Source organism: Sebastes umbrosus, chromosome 10 (assembly GCF_015220745.1).
Source record: "Sebastes umbrosus isolate fSebUmb1 chromosome 10, fSebUmb1.pri, whole genome shotgun sequence".
Classification (NCBI taxonomy): Eukaryota; Metazoa; Chordata; class Actinopteri; order Perciformes; family Sebastidae; genus Sebastes; species Sebastes umbrosus.
Genome location: NC_051278.1, coordinates 33,956,370 through 33,975,544, shown reverse-complemented (window position 1 = coordinate 33,975,544; position 19,175 = coordinate 33,956,370). Strand labels below are relative to the sequence as shown.

General features: G+C 45.4%; 1 protein-coding gene across 1 annotated transcript in view; it reads right to left on the bottom strand.

Moving 5' to 3' along the window:
- The window catches only part of LOC119495215 (heterogeneous nuclear ribonucleoprotein L-like), a 75,185-nt gene that overhangs the window by 35,950 nt on the left and 20,060 nt on the right, over positions 1–19,175 (bottom strand). The window contains exons 2-7 of the mRNA XM_037781473.1: positions 18,119–18,237; positions 16,249–16,358; positions 16,033–16,160; positions 14,445–14,530; positions 14,262–14,358; positions 5,662–5,734 (exon numbers count right to left, since the gene is read on the bottom strand). Coding sequence (XP_037637401.1) covers positions 5,662–5,734; positions 14,262–14,358; positions 14,445–14,530; positions 16,033–16,160; positions 16,249–16,358; positions 18,119–18,237 — 613 coding nt within the window. The remainder of the gene's footprint in view (positions 1–5,661; positions 5,735–14,261; positions 14,359–14,444; positions 14,531–16,032; positions 16,161–16,248; positions 16,359–18,118; positions 18,238–19,175) is intronic.

Below are 19,175 nucleotides of genomic sequence, written 5' to 3'. Positions count from 1 at the left end.
CAGTGTTGAATAATTATAATATATATATATATACAGACGTAGGCAAAGTTGTTGGTAACGTTCCGTTAAAGAGAGAAAAACCCACAATGGTCACTGAAATAACTTGAAACTGACAAAAGTAATAATAAATAAAAATTTACTGAAAATTAACTAATGAAAATCAGATATTGTTTTTGAATTGTGGTTCAACAGAATCATTTTAAAAAACAAACTAATGAAACTGGCCAGAACAAAAATGATGGTACCCCTAGAAAAGATGTAAAATAATGTGACCATAGGGACATATTAAACTAAGGTGTGTCCTGTAATTAGCATCACAGGTATCTTCAAACTTGTAATCAGTCAGTCTGCCTATTTAAAGGGTGAAAAGTAGTCACTGTGCTGTTTGGCATCATGGTGTGTACCACACTGAACATGGACCACAGAAAGCTAAGGAGAGAGTTGTCTCAGGAGATCAGAAAGAACATTATAGACCTTCATGTTAAAGGTAAAGGCTATAAGACCATCTCCAAGCAGCTTGATGTTCCTGTGACTACAGCTGCACATATTATTCAGAAGTTTAAGGTCCATGGGACTGTAGCCTACCTCCCTAGACGTGGCCGCAAGGGGAAAATTGATGACATATTGAAGAGACGGATAATACGAATGGTAACCAAAGAGCCCAGAACAACTTCCAAAGAGATTAGAGGTGAACTCCAAGGTCAAGGTACATCAGTGTCAGATCGCACCATCCGTCACTGTTTGAGCCAAAGTGGACTTAATGGAAGACAACCCAGGAGGACACCAAATCATAAAAAAGCGAGACTGGAATTTTCCAAAATGCATATTGACAAGCCACAAAGCTTCTGGGAGAATGTCCTTTGGACAGATGAGACAAAACTGGAGCTTTTTGGCAAGTCACATCAGCTCTATGTTCACAGACGCAAAAATGAAGCATCCAAAGAAAAGAACACTGTACCTAATGTGAAACATGGAGGAGGCTCGGTTATGTTATGGGGCTGCTTTGTTGCATCTGGCACAGGGTGTCTTGAATCTGTGCAGGGTGCAATGAAATCTCAAGACTATCAAGGCATTCTGGAGCGAAATGTGCTGCCCAGTGTCAGAAAGCTTGGTCTCAGTTGCAGGTCATGGGTCCTCAAACAGGATAATGACCCAAGACACAGCTAAAAACACCCAAGAATGGCTAAGAACAAAACATTGGACTATTCTGAAGTGGCCTTCTATGAGCCCGGATCTAAATCCTATTGAACATCTGTGGAAGGAGCTGAAACATGCAGTCTGGAGAAGGCACCCTTCAAACCTGAGACAGCTGGAGCAGTTTGCTCATGAGGAGTGGGCCAACATACCTGTCGACAGGTGCAGAAGTCTCATTGAGAGTTACAGAAATCACTTGATTGCAGTGATTGCCTCAAAAGGTTGTGCAACAAAATATTAAGTTAATGTTACCATCATTTTTGTCTAGGCCAGTTTCATTAGTTTGTTTTTTTAAATGATTCTGCTGAACCATAATTCAAAAACAATATCTGATTTTCATTAGTTAATTTTCAGTGAATTTTTATTTATTATTACTTTTGTCAGTTTCAAGTTATTTCAGTGACCATTATGGGTTTTTCTCTCTTTAACGGAATGTTACCAACAACTTTGCCTACGTCTGTATATATATATATATATATATATATATATATATATATATAAACTGGGCGTACACACAGTGTAATTTGGTGAGTAACACTGAATGTGAATAGAACTCCACAGGGCACCTTTAAAGCTAATTATGTAAGGTTTGGTGCTAGAAAAGAGTTAAACTATTTAAATGTGACCATCATTAAAGGGCCATTTGTATATCAATGAATCCCCCTGTTGTTTCTCTCTATGGACTCACTATTTAAACACTTACTCATGAAGTGTGACGTGTTTTAATAGTCAGGTTTTAGATGTATGTGTTTGGGAAGTAGTGAGAATCCGACTGGATCAATGAGACCTGTATTACTCTGTGACAGTTTATAAACATATAACTATATAATATAGCTTTTCTCCATATTTACTTCAATTCATCAAAACTTTTCTCTGTTTTTGATTCTCCGTTCAACGTGGACGCAGGAGAGAAGTTCTCTTCAAGAGTTGAAGGTAACATGGGTGAGTCATTGATATACAAATATCCTTAATTAAATGTTGGTGAAAGGTCAAGGTGCCACCAAAAGATTATGATCCTACTCTCTGGACCATGACTATCTGATCTGGGATCAGTAGGAGTTGGAGATATCTTTCTCTGGACCATCCTTACTCCTTACCAACAGGACAGTCCTGATTCACTTTAGAATAGTTTGACTATTATGAAGCTTTAGATGTTTTCTGAGAGTCAGATTGATTTCATGAATAGATTGAAGAATGAACTGATCCCAACATTAATCTCATCATCAGACATAGTTCTCAGCTACACACACACATACAGTACAGAGGAGCGTGCATAGATAACACTGTGTGTCATTGGGCATATTATATTAGGAGTGTTGTTTGGCCTGGTTTTAAACACGTCACTGATATGTTCCAGTGAATCTTTCTATTAGAAATACACCAGCCAACATCCTGTAAGAGCTCCATTTAGTGACATCGATGCACATGTGTGAACGTACAGCTACTGGAACCAGGGCCTTAGATCAGGGCTGTCACGATGTACTGGTCTTCACTAGGGGTGGAAGAACATATTAATCTTATGTTATCATATGATAGATGATGTTATGTTGTGATGCTGTATCGATTCTCAAAAACACTGTTGATTTTTAATGAATAGTTTACATGATGAAGATTTGTGGCAGACAGCGGCTCAGATTGTACAAAGAGTAGTGATGTAATGTTGGATGTTACAGGGACTGAGATGAATGCACGTACGGATCTGTCTGTTCTGACTGCAGAACAACAGGAAACGTCTGCAGGAGAATCAATTCAGCAGCTGGGAGTCTCACATACTGGCTGCCTTGATAACCAGCTGCACACGAACCACAGAGAGATGAGAATAGAAGTAGAATCTAACGTTAACGTTCTCTCTGTTGATCCAGTCCGTTAGCTTGTTTCCATGGCTACAGAAGGCTGTGTATTGTCTGTTCATATGGAACAACGAGGTGTTGGAACGGGCCATGGAGTGAAGCATTGTTGTCAGAGAAGCCAGTATTTCAGTTAATGTTTCCTGAATCTCTGATGACACACAGTATTATGGTCATTTTATGATTTGTTACAGTAAATTTATTACATGTTGGTCCTTTAATTTAAAATAATATTTCAATGATGGCTCTTAATATTATGTTATTTATAGTATGGAGATGTTATCATTATTATATAGATATTTTTTGCCACAATAAAGGTCTAATGAAAACTTGACATCGTGACATCCCTAATTCTGATGACAGAGAGAAGAGCTTAGGCCAGACTTTACTAGAATATATACTAGGGGTGTACTGATTCATCTACTACATCCATGTATCCATTTATATTCCTACCATCCAACTACATCCATAGGTACTCTTCAAGTTGTCCTTCACGGGAGGATTTGCACCTTGTATTTAAGGACGACAAATGTTATAAGTTTAAGTGTTTTTAGCACTTTTGATGTTAAACGTTACTCCGGTTCACTTTCCAGACATGCGCCAGCTTGCCAGCTCTGCCCTCTGCAGCGCGAGCACGCATCAATGGCGTGCATGCGGACAAACGGCGCACTAGACTCCTCGCTCTCTCAGCCGGTAGCGGCGTGGAGGGAGAGGGGCGTCGGTCTGCATGAGCTGCCAGCGCTGCGATGCAGAGGAGCCGGTCGGCAGAGTTTCAGGTGTTATCGATCACCTGACGAGGGCGGCTTCACCCACCGGAGCTTTCCCCGTGCGCTGACGTTGTTTCATTCAGAGAAAATTCCTTTCCTTTCCCCGTCATGATATCTACGTGCACGCATCATCAGCCTCACATATCCAGCCGGAGAGCAGACGGTCCACGAGGTGAATTATCACAACGGGAGTAAAGTAAAAAACAAAACAGAAACTCAGCTAACGGCAGTCTGACGTAGTTTTAACATGTTCCTCCAGATGTTTCTCCAGATGTTTTCATGTATGAAAAGAGCCCAAATGAACCCTGTAGGTGGACTACTGGATTACTATCAGCAGATTATTTAAACAGCGTTTGTAGAGGAATGATTCTGTCCCAAGCTGTTGATCACTAGAATACTATACTGAATAGAAGTTGGTTTATTATATGTAGTGTCAAATATTGCACTGCCTTGTATCTGGAAAACTGAAGCAGCAGGTCCTGCAGTTGCACTTTTTATTATTTTCTAATAAAAGCTGTATGTATTTGCCATTATCATTGTTTACTTGTTTATATCCATAATTAATTTATCCCTGATTCCGTCACAAGAAAAACTTTGAAGAATCCTGACCTGCTCTGTCCAGTATCACATATTTATTTCAGTCACACTGACTGAATCTTTGGCAAAAAAACTTACTGTATCCATTTCAAATCATTGAATCGTATCGGATCGTATCGCTCTAGATGAGCCAGATATTGTCCTTGAATCTATCGGAACCATGGAAATCAAATTGTAGTAAAAACGTATCGTTACACCCCTAATATATATTTGATCACATTATACTGTAGACTTACATGACTGTCAACATGTCTGGTCCACAATGTTGAGCTTTGAAAACCTGCTCAAAGATTGTAGGTCAACCCCTTGAGAAATTCTATGAATCAGCCTTTATAACATATTAAGGCTGGCTAATACCATCGTCACTGACCCCAACCATGTTTTGAACAGTGAATACAAATTGTTACCATCAAATCGGAGATACAGGGTTCCACGATTTAAATGGGTTAGACTGAAGCACTCTTGTACACCAGTCAATCCTAAAACTAAATATGGAGCTTAATCCCAGATCAAATGTACGTTGAAGGGCCCTGAATATGGTCTACTGTGATTGTAATGTTAAATGTATGTATGGTTTTACAGGTTAAACAGGCAGTAAGTGTGACAGAGCGTCAGGCACCGTGTGGACCAGACATCAGGCCATGTAAGACTACGTCTCCAGACAGAGGAGCAGGTAGATGGGAGGAAGAGCTACTGGAGTCCTGCAGACAGAGGTGGGGCTGTGGCCTCCTGGGCATGTTGAAGCAGCAGCTGCATGGCGGTCAGGAGGAGTGAGATCCATCTCTTTCTCTTTGTGCTGGGTTGCAGAAGTGAAGATGGAAGAAAGCTGCAGTGCATGGTCAGCCTGACGTCCATCCCTTTTTCTCTGTTCTCTCTCTCCCCTCAAGGTAAGCGGAAGTGCAGGCTTGTGATTGGCTGGTGTGAGAGTGTTTCGATTGGAGATGGAGAGGCGGGAGGCGGAGGAGTCTTGGTGTGATGGAGGTCTACAGTCCAAACTCTTTATGACTACACTCTGAATCCAAAATGACTGAAGATCTGGACAGTTTCACAAATGACTGACCATTTTCATCTACTGGCATGACCGTAACGTGTACCCAGACCACTGCAGCGGAGGGAAATGTGCCACTACAAAGATATCAGACTGAAAACAGAGTCCAACCTTCCACATCACAGGAGGTGAACAAGAAGGGTGACCCCAGACGGTCCAGAGGTCATAGTCAGACACAAGAGAAAGAGGGAGACTGTGTGTGTCTTACCTCGTCTGACCAGGTATGGTTTAGTGTAGTCCCAGCTCTCGTTGTCGTTCTTTATCACGTTCAGACGTGTTGGCTGTTGACAGAAAGATCCAGTTAAATGGATCAAAGATATACAGGAGCGGCATTCTTGGTCCACTTTTATTCACTATATACATAAATAATATCTCTGACAATCCACACTGTAAGACTTTCACACCTTCCTGACATTTCACTCCCCGACAGGGTGATGCTGCACCCCGACGCGACCCCTGTCAGGGATTCTTTCACAACAATGCCTCGTTAGCTGTACATTATCCCGCTTATTACACGGCTACTTACTGAAGAAATCAATATTTTGACACAAAAACGGTCCTCCAGAGTCCGACATCAGAGCTGGGTCCATAGCAACGGTCTGTTATACATAGCAACGGTCTGCTATACATAGCAACGGTCTGCTATACATAGCAACGGTCTGTCATACATAGCAACGGTCTGCTATACATAGCAACGGTCTGCTATACATAGCAACGGTCTGTCATACATAGCAACGGTCTGTCATACATAGCAACGGTCTGCTATACATAGCAACGGTCTGTCATACATAGCAACGGTCTGCTATACATAGCAACGGTCTGTCATACATAGCAACGGTCTGCTATACATAGCAACGGTCTGTTATACATAGCAACGGTCTGCTATACATAGCAACGGTCTGTTATACATAGCAACGGTCATAGCAACAGTCTGTTATACAGAACACCGTAATTAACCAATTAGAATCGAGTATTCAACACAGCTGTGTAATAAATTACAGTATTTGATGCTGAGCAAAACTCGGAGGAGTGGCTTGTCACTAAAAGGAGAATAGCTGGTCCACCTTAAAAGGTCAGCCCACCTTAGAGAGTCTGGGCCGAAGTTGTCGCTAGCTTCGGGGCTAACCTCCTTCACTTTAATCAGCAGGTTGCAGTCAGGACAGGGGAACTTGGCTTGTGTCTTGAGGAGTTGTAGCATTTATTCACAACAAGCAGCCTGTATTGTCCACACACTGCACTGCTATGTTCACAGATATAACGTTACTGATATCTTCAAACTCACCGTCTCACACACGCTCTCACGCTCGACCACACACTCACAAACGTTATGCTCACAACCTACGTACTACGAGTTATTCCTTGAAGGAGTTTGCTACTTGTGTAACGCATTTTAGTTTTTAAAACATCTTAAAAATACAATTAAAAATACTCCTGATGCTGAGGCCCAGCGGCGAGTCAACTTAGGCCCAATTTAGGCCCAGCGGCAAGTCAACTTTGCCAAGCGGTGAGTCAACTTAGGCCCAACTTAGGCCCAGCGGCGAGTCAACTGAAGCCCAACGGCGAGTCAACTTATGCCCAGCGGCGAGTCAACTTAGGCCCAGCGGTGATTGAACTTAGGCCCAACTTAGGCCCAGCGGCAAGTCAACTTTGCCAAGCGGCGAGTCAACTTAGGCCCAACTTAGGCCCAGCGGCGAGTCAACTGAAGCCCAACGGCGAGTCAACTTAGGCCCAGCGGCGAGTGAACTTAGGCCCAGCGGTGAGTGAACTTAGGCCCAGCGGCGAGTCAATTTAGGCCCAGCGGCGAGTCAACTTAGGCCCAGTGGCGAGTCAACTTAGGCCCAGCGGCGAGTCAATTTAGGCCCAGCGGCGAGTCAACTTAGGCCCAGCGGCGAGTCAACTTATGCTATTTTAATGCTATTTTCAAGACCTCAGAAGAGAGTCCTGCTCAGTGCTCATACCCAAAACCTTCAGGGTTCTCAAATAGAAATATGTAGGTATGTGGCTAATAACATGTGGAACACCTGACTAGCAAATTGAAAATCCAAACTGGATTTCTGCAAAGAAAAAAAATCTCATGTTTTATTTCAGCATAGTACCGGCGGTCTGATTTCATCATCTCAAACTAAAACGAACGGTAAAGAGGAACTCAGCGTTTTCAATCTATTTACTATTTACACCATAACCACATTCTCTCTCTACTAGGGATATCACGATACCAGAAATCTAGTAGTCGATACCAATACCAGTGAATTTCAACGATTCTCGATGCCAAATTCGATACCACGGTAAAAAACAAACAATAAACAATAAATCCCATGTAATGTGTACATGTGTCTATATATACCCTCAGATTGCAAACAGTAGTTTAAATTCACTGACATGGGTACACTGACATTTCACTGGGTATAGGCTACCAGAGGTGGGACCAAGTCATTGTTTTGTAAGTCACAAGTAAGACTCAAGTCTGTGACTCAAGTCCCAACTCAGGTCTCCAGTCCTAGACAAGCCATATGAGCTCTTCATCAAATGTAACGTCATTTTAAAAGCAGAGCAACTGGATCCATCTGGTGCTCAGTAACATAACGTCAGTTCTTCATGGTTTTCTCCTGAAACTTGATTGGATACTGTTGGATTGGTTCAAACTAAGTGGATCTGGGGAGTTAAGTGTAAGATAATCAAATGCAAGTCCCAATAACATTCACCGGAAATAAAGAGCCCAGAGTTTAATAAAAAAAAAAAAAAAAATACTTTTCAGAGATTTAGCAATAAGCAACAAAAGATAAAAATTCAGTTTGTTCAGTTCAGTTTTTTCCTCCACGAGTGAGTCCTCTTCTCAACATAGAGGATCTCTGCATCTCTGGATTTCACTGCTGCATGGCGATGTTATTTGTGTGTGTGTGTGTGTGTGTGTGTGTGTGTGTGTGTGTGTCAAACTCTGACACAGAGAGCAGAGGAGAGAAGCAGCCCCATTTGGCGCTTGGCGGGTGTTTATTTCGGAGGCATCGTACGGTACCTTCGGTACTGTAGAAAACGAGTACCGTCACGTTTTTAGAATTTTGGCATCGACTTGGTACCGAAGTACCGGTTCTCGTGACATCTCTACTCTCTACCCTGAACCAAGTGGTTTTAGTTACCTTAACTTTACCATACTGTCACCAGAGAGACACAGAGAGAGAGAGAGAGAAGGCTGCACAGGCAATCTGTTGTATGATGACACGTAAAACCAAGTGAAAGAGAATCACATATTACTTTTTAGATCTGAGCTTCACATTTTGGATTCTTTTGCCAATAGAGTCATCACAATAGGGCTCTTATCAAAAGTCCAGAGGCACGTTTGTATTATGTTCAGATTCAGACTTATTCCGTGGTCAGAACAGGTAATATCTGGAAGAAAGATTTTATTAGGCTATCACTGCCTCTGATACTAAAGATTACAAAAAGAACAAAATAAACTCACCAGTGACAAGTTTGAAAACTGTTTCTACATTAGCTACGCTTCAAACCATGATGCTCTACTGTAGGTTCCCCTCTAGCATCAGTCTGGATGTGTCAGGTTCCCCTCTAGCATCAGTCTGGATGTGTCAGGTTCCCCTCTAGCATCAGTCTGGATGTGTCAGGTTCCCCTCTAGCATCGGTCTGAATGTGTCAGGTTCCCCTCTAGCATCGGTCTGGATGTGTCAGGTTCCCCTCTAGCATCGGTCTGAATGTGTCAGGTTCCCCTCTAGCATCGGTCTGGATGTGTCAGGTTCCCCTTTAGCATCGGTCTGGATGTGTCTGGTTCCCCTCTAGCATCAGTCTGGATGTGTCAGGTTCCCCTCTAGCATCAGTCTGGATGTGTCAGGTTCCCCTCTAGCATCAGTCTGAATGTGTCAGGTTCCCCTCTAGCATCAGTCTGGATGTGTCAGGTTCCCCTCTAGCATCAGTCTGGATGTGTCAGGTTCCCCTCTAGCATCAGTCTGGATGTGTCAGGTTCCCCTCTAGCATCAGTCTGGATGTGTCAGGTTCCCCTCTAGCATCGGTCTGAATGTGTCAGGTTCCCCTCTGGCATCGGTCTGGATGTGTCAGGTTCCCCTCTAGCATCGGTCAGGATGTGTCAGGTTCCCCTCTAGCATCAGTCTGGATGTGTAAAGTTCCCCTCCAGCATCAGACTGGATGTGTCAGGTTCCCCTCTAGCATCAGTCTGGATGTGTAAAGTTCCCCTCTAGCATCAGTCTGGATGTGTCAGGTTCCCCTCTAGCATCAGTCTGGATGTGTAAAGTTCCCCTCCAGCATCAGACTGGATGTGTCAGGTTCCCCTCTAGCATCAGTCTGGATGTGTAAAGTTCCCCTCTAGCATCAGTCTGGATGTGTCAGGTTCCCCTCTAGCATCAGTCTGGATGTGTCAGGTTCCCCTCTAGCATCGGTCTGAATGTGTCAGGTTCCCCTCTAGCATCGGTCTGGATGTGTCAGGTTCCCCTCTAGCATCAGTCTGGATGTGTCAGGTTCCCCTCCAGCATCAGTCTGGATGTGTCAGGTTCCCCTCTAGCATCAGTCTGGATGTGTCAGGTTCCCCTCTAGCATCGGTCTGGATGTGTCAGATTCCCCTCTAGCATCAGTCTGGATATGTAAAGTTCCCCTCTAGCGTCAGTCTGGATGTGTCAGGTTCCCCTCTAGCATCAGTCTGGATGTGTAAAGTTCCCCTCCAGCATCAGACTGGATGTGTCAGGTTCCCCTCTAGCATCAGTCTGGATGTGTCAGGTTCCCCTCTAGCATCAGTCTGGATGTGTCAGGTTCCCCTCTAGCATCAGTCTGAATGTGTCAGGTTCCCCTCTAGCATCAGTCTGGATGTGTCAGGTTCCCCTCTAGCATCAGTCTGGATGTGTCAGGTTCCCCTCTAGCATCAGTCTGGATGTGTCAGGTTCCCCTCTAGCATCAGTCTGGATGTGTCAGGTTCCCCTCTAGCATCGGTCTGAATGTGTCAGGTTCCCCTCTGGCATCGGTCTGGATGTGTCAGGTTCCCCTCTAGCATCGGTCAGGATGTGTCAGGTTCCCCTCTAGCATCAGTCTGGATGTGTAAAGTTCCCCTCCAGCATCAGACTGGATGTGTCAGGTTCCCCTCTAGCATCAGTCTGGATGTGTAAAGTTCCCCTCTAGCATCAGTCTGGATGTGTCAGGTTCCCCTCTAGCATCAGTCTGGATGTGTAAAGTTCCCCTCCAGCATCAGACTGGATGTGTCAGGTTCCCCTCTAGCATCAGTCTGGATGTGTAAAGTTCCCCTCTAGCATCAGTCTGGATGTGTCAGGTTCCCCTCTAGCATCAGTCTGGATGTGTCAGGTTCCCCTCTAGCATCGGTCTGAATGTGTCAGGTTCCCCTTCTAGCATCGGTCTGGATGTGTCAGGTTCCCCTCTAGCATCAGTCTGGATGTGTCAGGTTCCCCTCCAGCATCAGTCTGGATGTGTCAGGTTCCCCTCTAGCATCAGTCTGGATGTGTCAGGTTCCCCTCTAGCATCGGTCTGGATGTGTCAGATTCCCCTCTAGCATCAGTCTGGATATGTAAAGTTCCCCTCTAGCGTCAGTCTGGATGTGTCAGGTTCCCCTCTAGCATCAGTCTGGATGTGTAAAGTTCCCCTCCAGCATCAGACTGGATGTGTCAGGTTCCCCTCTAGCATCAGTCTGGATGTGTCAGGTTCCCCTCTAGCATCGGTCTGAATGTGTCAGGTTCCCCTCTAGCATCGGTCTGGATGTGTCAGGTTCCCCTCTAGCATCAGTCTGGATGTGTCAGGTTCCCCTCCAGCATCAGTCTGGATGTGTCAGGTTCCCCTCTAGCATCAGTCTGGATGTGTCAGGTTCCCCTCTAGCATCGGTCTGGATGTGTCAGATTCCCCTCTAGCATCAGTCTGGATATGTAAAGTTCCCCTCTAGCGTCAGTCTGGATGTGTCAGGTTCCCCTCTAGCATCAGTCTGGATGTGTAAAGTTCCCCTCCAGCATCAGACTGGATGTGTCAGGTTCCCCTCTAGCATCAGTCTGGATGTGTAAAGTTCCCCTCTAGCATCAGTCTGGATGTGTCAGGTTCCCCTCTAGCATCAGTCTGGATGTGTCAGGTTCCCCTCTAGCATCAGTCTGGATGTGTAAAGTTCCCCTCTAGCATCAGTCTGGATGTGTCAGGTTCCCCTCCAGCATCAGACTGGATGTGTCAGGTTCCCCTTTAGCATCGGTCTGGATGTGTCAGGTTCCCCTTTAGCATCGGTCTGGATGTGTCAGGTTCCCCTTTAGCATCGGTCTGGATGTGTCAGGTTCCCCTCTAGCATCAGTCTGAATGTGTCAGGTTCCGCTCTAGCATCGGTCTGGATGTGTAAAGTTCCCCTCTAGCATCAGTCTGGATGTGTCAGGTTCCCCTCTAGCATCAGTCTGGATGTGTCAGGTTCCGCTCTAGCATCAGTCTGGATGTGTAAAGTTCCCCTCTAGCATCAGTCTGGATGTGTCAGGTTCCCCTCCAGCATCAGACTGGATGTGTCAGGTTCCCCTCCAGCATCAGTCTGGATGTGTCAGGTTCCCCTCCAGCATCAGTCTGGATGTGTAAAGTTCCCCTCTAGCATCAGTCTGGATGTGTCAGGTTCCCCTCCAGCATCAGACTGGATGTGTCAGGTTCCCCTCTAGCATCAGTCTGGATGTGTCAGGTTCCCCTCCAGCATCAGTCTGGATGTGTCAGGTTCCCCTCTAGCATCAGTCTGGATGTGTCAGGTTCCCCTCTAGCATCGGTCTGGATGTGTCAGATTCCCCTCTAGCATCAGTCTGGATATGTAAAGTTCCCCTCTAGCGTCAGTCTGGATGTGTCAGGTTCCCCTCTAGCATCAGTCTGGATGTGTAAAGTTCCCCTCCAGCATCAGACTGGATGTGTCAGGTTCCCCTCTAGCATCAGTCTGGATGTGTAAAGTTCCCCTCTAGCATCAGTCTGGATGTGTCAGGTTCCCCTCTAGCATCAGTCTGGATGTGTCAGGTTCCCCTCTAGCATCAGTCTGGATGTGTAAGGTTCCCCTCTAGCATCAGTCTGGATGTGTCAGGTTCCCCTCCAGCATCAGACTGGATGTGTCAGGTTCCCCTTTAGCATCGGTCTGGATGTGTCAGGTTCCCCTTTAGCATCGGTCTGGATGTGTCAGGTTCCCCTTTAGCATCGGTCTGGATGTGTCAGGTTCCCCTCTAGCATCAGTCTGAATGTGTCAGGTTCCGCTCTAGCATCGGTCTGGATGTGTAAAGTTCCCCTCTAGCATCAGTCTGGATGTGTCAGGTTCCCCTCTAGCATCAGTCTGGATGTGTCAGGTTCCGCTCTAGCATCAGTCTGGATGTGTCAGGTTCCGCTCTAGCATCAGTCTGGATGTGTAAAGTTCCCCTCTAGCATCAGTCTGGATGTGTCAGGTTCCCCTCCAGCATCAGACTGGATGTGTCAGGTTCCCCTCCAGCATCAGTCTGGATGTGTCAGGTTCCCCTCCAGCATCAGTCTGGATGTGTAAAGTTCCCCTCTAGCATCAGTCTGGATGTGTCAGGTTCCCCTCCAGCATCAGACTGGATGTGTCAGGTTCCCCTCCAGCATCAGTCTGGATGTGTAAAGTTCCCCTCCAGCATCAGTCTGGATGTGTCAGGTTCCCCTCTAGCATCAGTCTGGATGTGTAAAGTTCCCCTCCAGCATCAGACAGGATGTGTCAGGTTCCCCTCTACCATCAGTCTGGATGTGTAAAGTTCCCCTCTAGCATCAGTCTGGATGTGTCAGGTTCCCCTCTAGCATCAGTCTGGATGTGTCAGGTTCCCCTCCAGCAGCAGTCTGGATGTGTCAGGTTCCCCTCTAGCATCGGTCTGGATGTGTAAAGTTCCCCTCCAGCATCGGTCTGGATGTGTCAGGTTCCCCTCTAGCATCGGTCTGGATGTGTCAGGTTCCCCTCTAGCATCAGTCTGGATGTGTCAGGTTCCCCTCTAGCATCAGTCTGGATGTGTCAGGTTCCCCTCTAGCATCAGTCTGGATGTGTAAGGTTTCCCTCTAGCATCAGTCTGGATGTGTCAGGTTCCCCTCTAGCATCAGTCTGGATGTGTAAGGTTCCCCTCTAGCATCAGTCTGGATGTGTAAAGTTCCCCTTTAGCATCGGTCTGGATGTGTCAGGTTCCCCTCTAGCATCAGTCTGGATGTGTCAGGTTCCCCTCCAGCATCAGTCTGGATGTGTCAGGTTCCCCTATAGCATCAGTCTGGCTGTGTCAGGTTCCCCTCTAGCATCAGTCTGGATGTGTCAGGTTCCCCTCTAGTATCAGTCTGGATGTGTCAGGTTCCCCTCTAGTATCAGCCTGGATGTGTCAGGTTCCCCTCTAGTATCAGTCTGGATGTGTAAAGTTCCCCTCTAGTATCAGTCTGGATGTGTCAGGTTCCCCTCTAGCATCAGTCTGGATGTGTCAGGTTCCCCTCTAGCATCAGTCTGGATGTGTCAGGTTCCCCTCTAGTATCAGTCTGGATGTGTCCGGTTCCCCTCTAGCATCAGTCTGGATGTGTCAGGTTCCCCTCGTTACATGCATCGTGTCTTTTCAAAGTAATCTTCCTAAGTAGGTTTACTTGGTCAAGTTTAGGCAACGAAACTAAAGCGTTGGTATTTGATGAGTTAGAAGTGAGATGGGGTTGGGGAATGTATTCAAGCTGTTGTTTACTGGACTTGATTACTCTATTGAATAGTTCACAGCGTTCCTAAGAACCAATGATTTCATTTATTTCTTTGACTTACTGAAGGAAACGTAGTAATCGCAGCACATCCATGCCTCTATCAGCCTGACAGAAGGAGTTAGTGTCTCTTACCCTTGCATACTCAATCTTGAGTGTACAGCAGCCAGCGTAGATGTCAGCTCCGTTCAGAGCAGCCTTAGCCTTCTGAGCACACTGGACTGACTCAAACCTGAAGGAGGGGGGGGTTAAGGAACGGCCACGGGACATTCCAACAGCATGTAAACACACACAAGTTCACACATGCAGTCAGGATACTCCACCATGGCCTGGATTCCATTTCTTTTAAAGATGACGATCCTCAGCACACTGCCGATGGGGTTACACACCGTGTACAGGACGTCCTGGAACAAAATAAAGAAATTCAACATTCAACACAATCTCAAAGTTCCTGATGCTGCAGAAGAAGCTAAAGATAGTGTACAGTAGTTGGTAAGACAGAAATAGAACTCCATGTTGAAACATCTTCAGCTCTTCTTTTGGGGGAACTGGTGAGTTCTTTTTCAACATTCTTACACTCATATTGTTGACTGACTAGTTTTGGATCCAGCTGTTTGTTTGACACTCAGAAAAACAACGATCACTCTATATCAGATACTGCAAACACACATCGAGAGAGTGTTTTCCAAAAAGTACCTCAGACATGCCGACACTCAAATCAGTCATTGCTTCCAGACAGCTTGAAGAATGTAACCACCACTAACCAACCAACATGATGATGTTCTAACTAGTAACCTTTTATTTTGGTCAACACCTTCAGATGGTTAACAGAGAAGCACCAAAACATCAGTGGGTCAAATTAAACTTCATTCATTTTGGATTTCCCAAGACCATCCATCCATCCATCCATCCATCCATCCATCCATCCACCCATCCACCCACCCATCCATCCATCCATCCATCCATCCATCCATCATCTGTAACTGCTTATCCATGTCAGCCCTGTGATGGTCTGGAGACCTGTCCAGGGCCTGCCTTCGCCTAATGTCAGCTGGGATCGGCTCCAGCCCCCCCGCCCAACCTGACAGGTCACCAGACTATCACAGGGCTGACACAGAGACAGACAACCATTCACACTCACATTCACACCTACGGGACATTTAGAGTCAACAATGAACCTAACCTGCATGTCTTTGGACTGTGGGAGGAAACTTGAGAACCCGGAGAGAACCCACGCTAACACGGGGAGAACACGCTAACACGGGGAGAACATGCTACACGGGGAGAACATGCTAACACAGGGTGAACATGCTAACACGGGGAGAACATGCTAACATGGGGAGAACACGCTAACACAGGGTGAACATGCTAACACGGGGAGAACACGCTAACACAGGGTGAACATGCTAACTCCACACAGAAGGGCTCAAGCTGTATCTCAAGGCAAGGCCTCCTAAACCACTGATCCAGTCTTGTGTTCCTGACTCCCGTCGCCATGAGTGAGAAACGTTCAGCACGTAGCACATGGTCTAAAACTGAATGTCTAACAGGATAAAATGATGAAGTGATGACATTTTGGTCGGATATGGTAAAGAAATGTAAACTGACAGGTGACTGGTTGACGGAGGCACTAATTCCAGTTTAGACTTTTCAATGTGTTTTTCTACATAGTTATAAAAAATCAACTGGGAGGGAGTTGACGTAGTGCAGCTGACAAGCTCTTATAGGTAGTGAAATCATGCTGATAATCAGCTCTATGACCCACAATGTCACAATAGAAAAAGTATATCATACCTGCAGAATATATTAGAGGTGCTTTATAATTGTATTTATAATGAGTTTTAGAAAAAATCCACTAATGATATGATATAAATAAGTGTGTGTGTGTGTGTGTGTGAGTGTGTACCGTGGTGATGGGGTAGAGAGGGTTCTGTATGGACAGCAGGAGGACCTTGTTGCCACTGTTGGGGTTGTCAGCGTTGGTCGGTCTGGTGATTCTCTTAGATGTTGAGTAGTTAAAGTACGCCTGTTGGCCTGATTAACAGATGGATGAAGATATAAAGACACACAGTATGCTACATACAAGCAAGTGTAACCTATCAATGACAACAGGGAATCAAACCTGCGATGTAAACAGGCTCCTTGGCTCCACAGGACACACAGCGATCAGCGCTCTCTACTGCAGAGAACTCCACCAGGGCCTGACGCTTGAATGGCATCATCATCACATAACTGAGGACACGCACACATTAAAGGGGACATATCAGGCTCATGTCTGTCTGAATATACCTGTTAGGGATCAAACCCAGTACGAGTATGAGTTCAACACTTACCTGCCACCTTAGGTGAGCCTGCTAACTGCAGGGCTAACTAACCCCTTTACTTTAATCAGCAGGTGGCTGGCAGGCGAGATGGCGTGGGTCTCCTCACGGGTCTTGAGGAGTTGTAGCATTTATTCACCAACAAATAAATTGTGCAAACACTGGACTGCTACGTTCACAGCTATAAGGTTACTGCTAACTTCATACTCATCATCACACACTCTCTCTCTCTCGACCGGACACTCGCTAACATTAACAAGGTGCCGTAAAGTGGTGTCGGATGCGGTTGTATCAGAGTTATTTTACCACCACGAGTACATGAGCACAGTATTGGACCAGATACCTGATACAGGTATCGGTGCATGGCTAATACCTGTATTCACCCTCTGTATGAAACGCTTCATTTTAGCTCCTATCTCTTTAAGACCCCCTCCTGAAGAAGCCCAGTCTGCTCTGATTGGCTGGAGAGTAAAACATGGTGCACCTTAACAAAGGTAGTCCTACAGCTGTGGGCGGTATATTCTAATGAGCCTGCATGTGACATAGGAAGGGGAGCCACATCTGATTGGCTTGTTGAATCACCTGACTGGTTGTCTTATTCTACATAACAAGGTGACAGCAAGAGACAGCAAGAGAAAAAAAAGACTGGATATAGTGCAGAATTCATAACAGGCATAATTGAATATGGTTATGTTATCGTGGACATGTGAGGACCGTTCGTGTTGAATGATAATCTTGTCATATAAGCCAAGCTTAAACCAGAGGCATGGCTGTATGTTTGCTCTGACAGCTACTAGATTCTAGGTAATAACTGGCTCAGCTCAGCTAGAACTCACGTTAGGAGAATTGAACTCAAACCGTCCCGTAGGTGTGAAAGTGTCCTCTCGTTCTGCACAAATCTGACAGGCTTGTGATTGACTGGTGACCTGTTAATAGTGTACATTGCTAATGCATGCTGGGATACATGTAAGTTCCAGAACCCCACAACCCAGAACTGGATATCATACCAAGCCTCCAGGAAGAGCACCGGTCGTTGATCCTAATGTTCGTAGTGGTCAAACGGCGGTACTACAACTTCCGTTTCCGTCACGTGATGCTATTGAGCCCAAAAATACTTTTTCCCATAGACTTCCATTGGGAAAGAGACGTCTGTAACTCAGAGAATCATTTATTTTGAGGTGATCAACTCCCCAGTATGAACACTCTAATAGTCCTTATTTAAATCATCAGGTCCTAAAAGTTGTAAAACGCACTATAGCTGAATCCAGAGTTATTTTCCTTCCTCCGTTCATGTGAGTGAGACCCAGACCGAGGCTGGAGCGAGGGCTGGAAGGAGGAGTTAACAAACCGTGACGACGGCGTGGCGGCTGTGACCCCGTGACTGAGTCATGTGACCGAGCGGACGCTACTGCGCCTGCTCTATGGGCCCAATGGATGAGGAAGATCACTAGAAGATCCGGGTACTTTTCCAGATGGAATTGGAGCCATTTAGTCTTCATGCTCCACTGAGACACTCTGATAGGAATCAACGAGGCCCCGCCTCCAACGCTGGATCCAGTTCTCTTGATACATTCATGTAACATACACACAAACTACACCCATGTACACACACACACACCAACAAACTCATACTTGAACCATCGCACACACTCACACTAGCTGCTATCTCACCATATGGGTCCAAACTTCTCCAAGGCATCTATCAGGTCTGCTTCCACCACGGCCTCACACAGACCCCTGACGTGGACCACGGGGCTGGGAGAGATACGATGGGAGTCCTCGCCATTATCCTGCAACACACACAGTCGACCACAGTTACACACAGTGGCCACGGTTTATCCTGCATTCAAAATTACAAGGTGAACGCCTCTGGTGGAGCGATTGGAGCTCTAGGTGAGGCAGGAGGAGCTCCATTGCTGCCCTCTGCAAATAATGGTATTTGTTACATACTGTATGTTTATGTATGTTTAACTTAAAATAGTCATTTCATGAAAACGTAACACTCAAAATAAATCATTGGTGAACTAATGATTTTGAGTAAGGACTACTAATGTAAGCTTAATTATGACTACTGCGTGCTATTAAAGATAGGGTGGACGATGTTGAAGAGCTAGCATAATGTGAAAGTAGCATGGCCTCAGGAGCTCCGTCTAATACATGGATCAACATGGAAACAGGAGAGAGAGAGAGAGAGAGAGAGAGAGAGAGAGAGAGAGAGCACATGTTTATAACACCACACAGTGGAAAATCTATCCAGATCCTTAATCATTCTGTAATAATTAAAATCTATTTTTCAACGAGCTTTCAACATTTTTACAAACACAAAAACAGCATCATCATCATCCACAGCTTTCTCTATTCTGTTTCTCCTGCTCAGATACACGGCCATCTTTGCACTCCCCAGAGTGAAGTTAAAAAGCTGGCATTTGTCTTTACTCTCCTGAGAGTACCTGTAGTCCAGAATGAACATACGTTTACTCTCCTGAGAGTACCTGTAGTCCAGAATGAACATACGTTTACTCTCCTGAGAGTACCTGTAGTCCAGAATGAACATACGTTTACTCTCCTGAGAGTACCTGTAGTCCAGAATGAACATAAGTTTACTCTCCTGAGAGTACCTGTAGTCCAGAATGAACATACGTTTACTCTCCTGAGAGTACCTGTAGTCCAGAATGAACATAAGTTTACTCTCCTGAGAGTACCTGTAGTCCAGAATGAACATACGTTT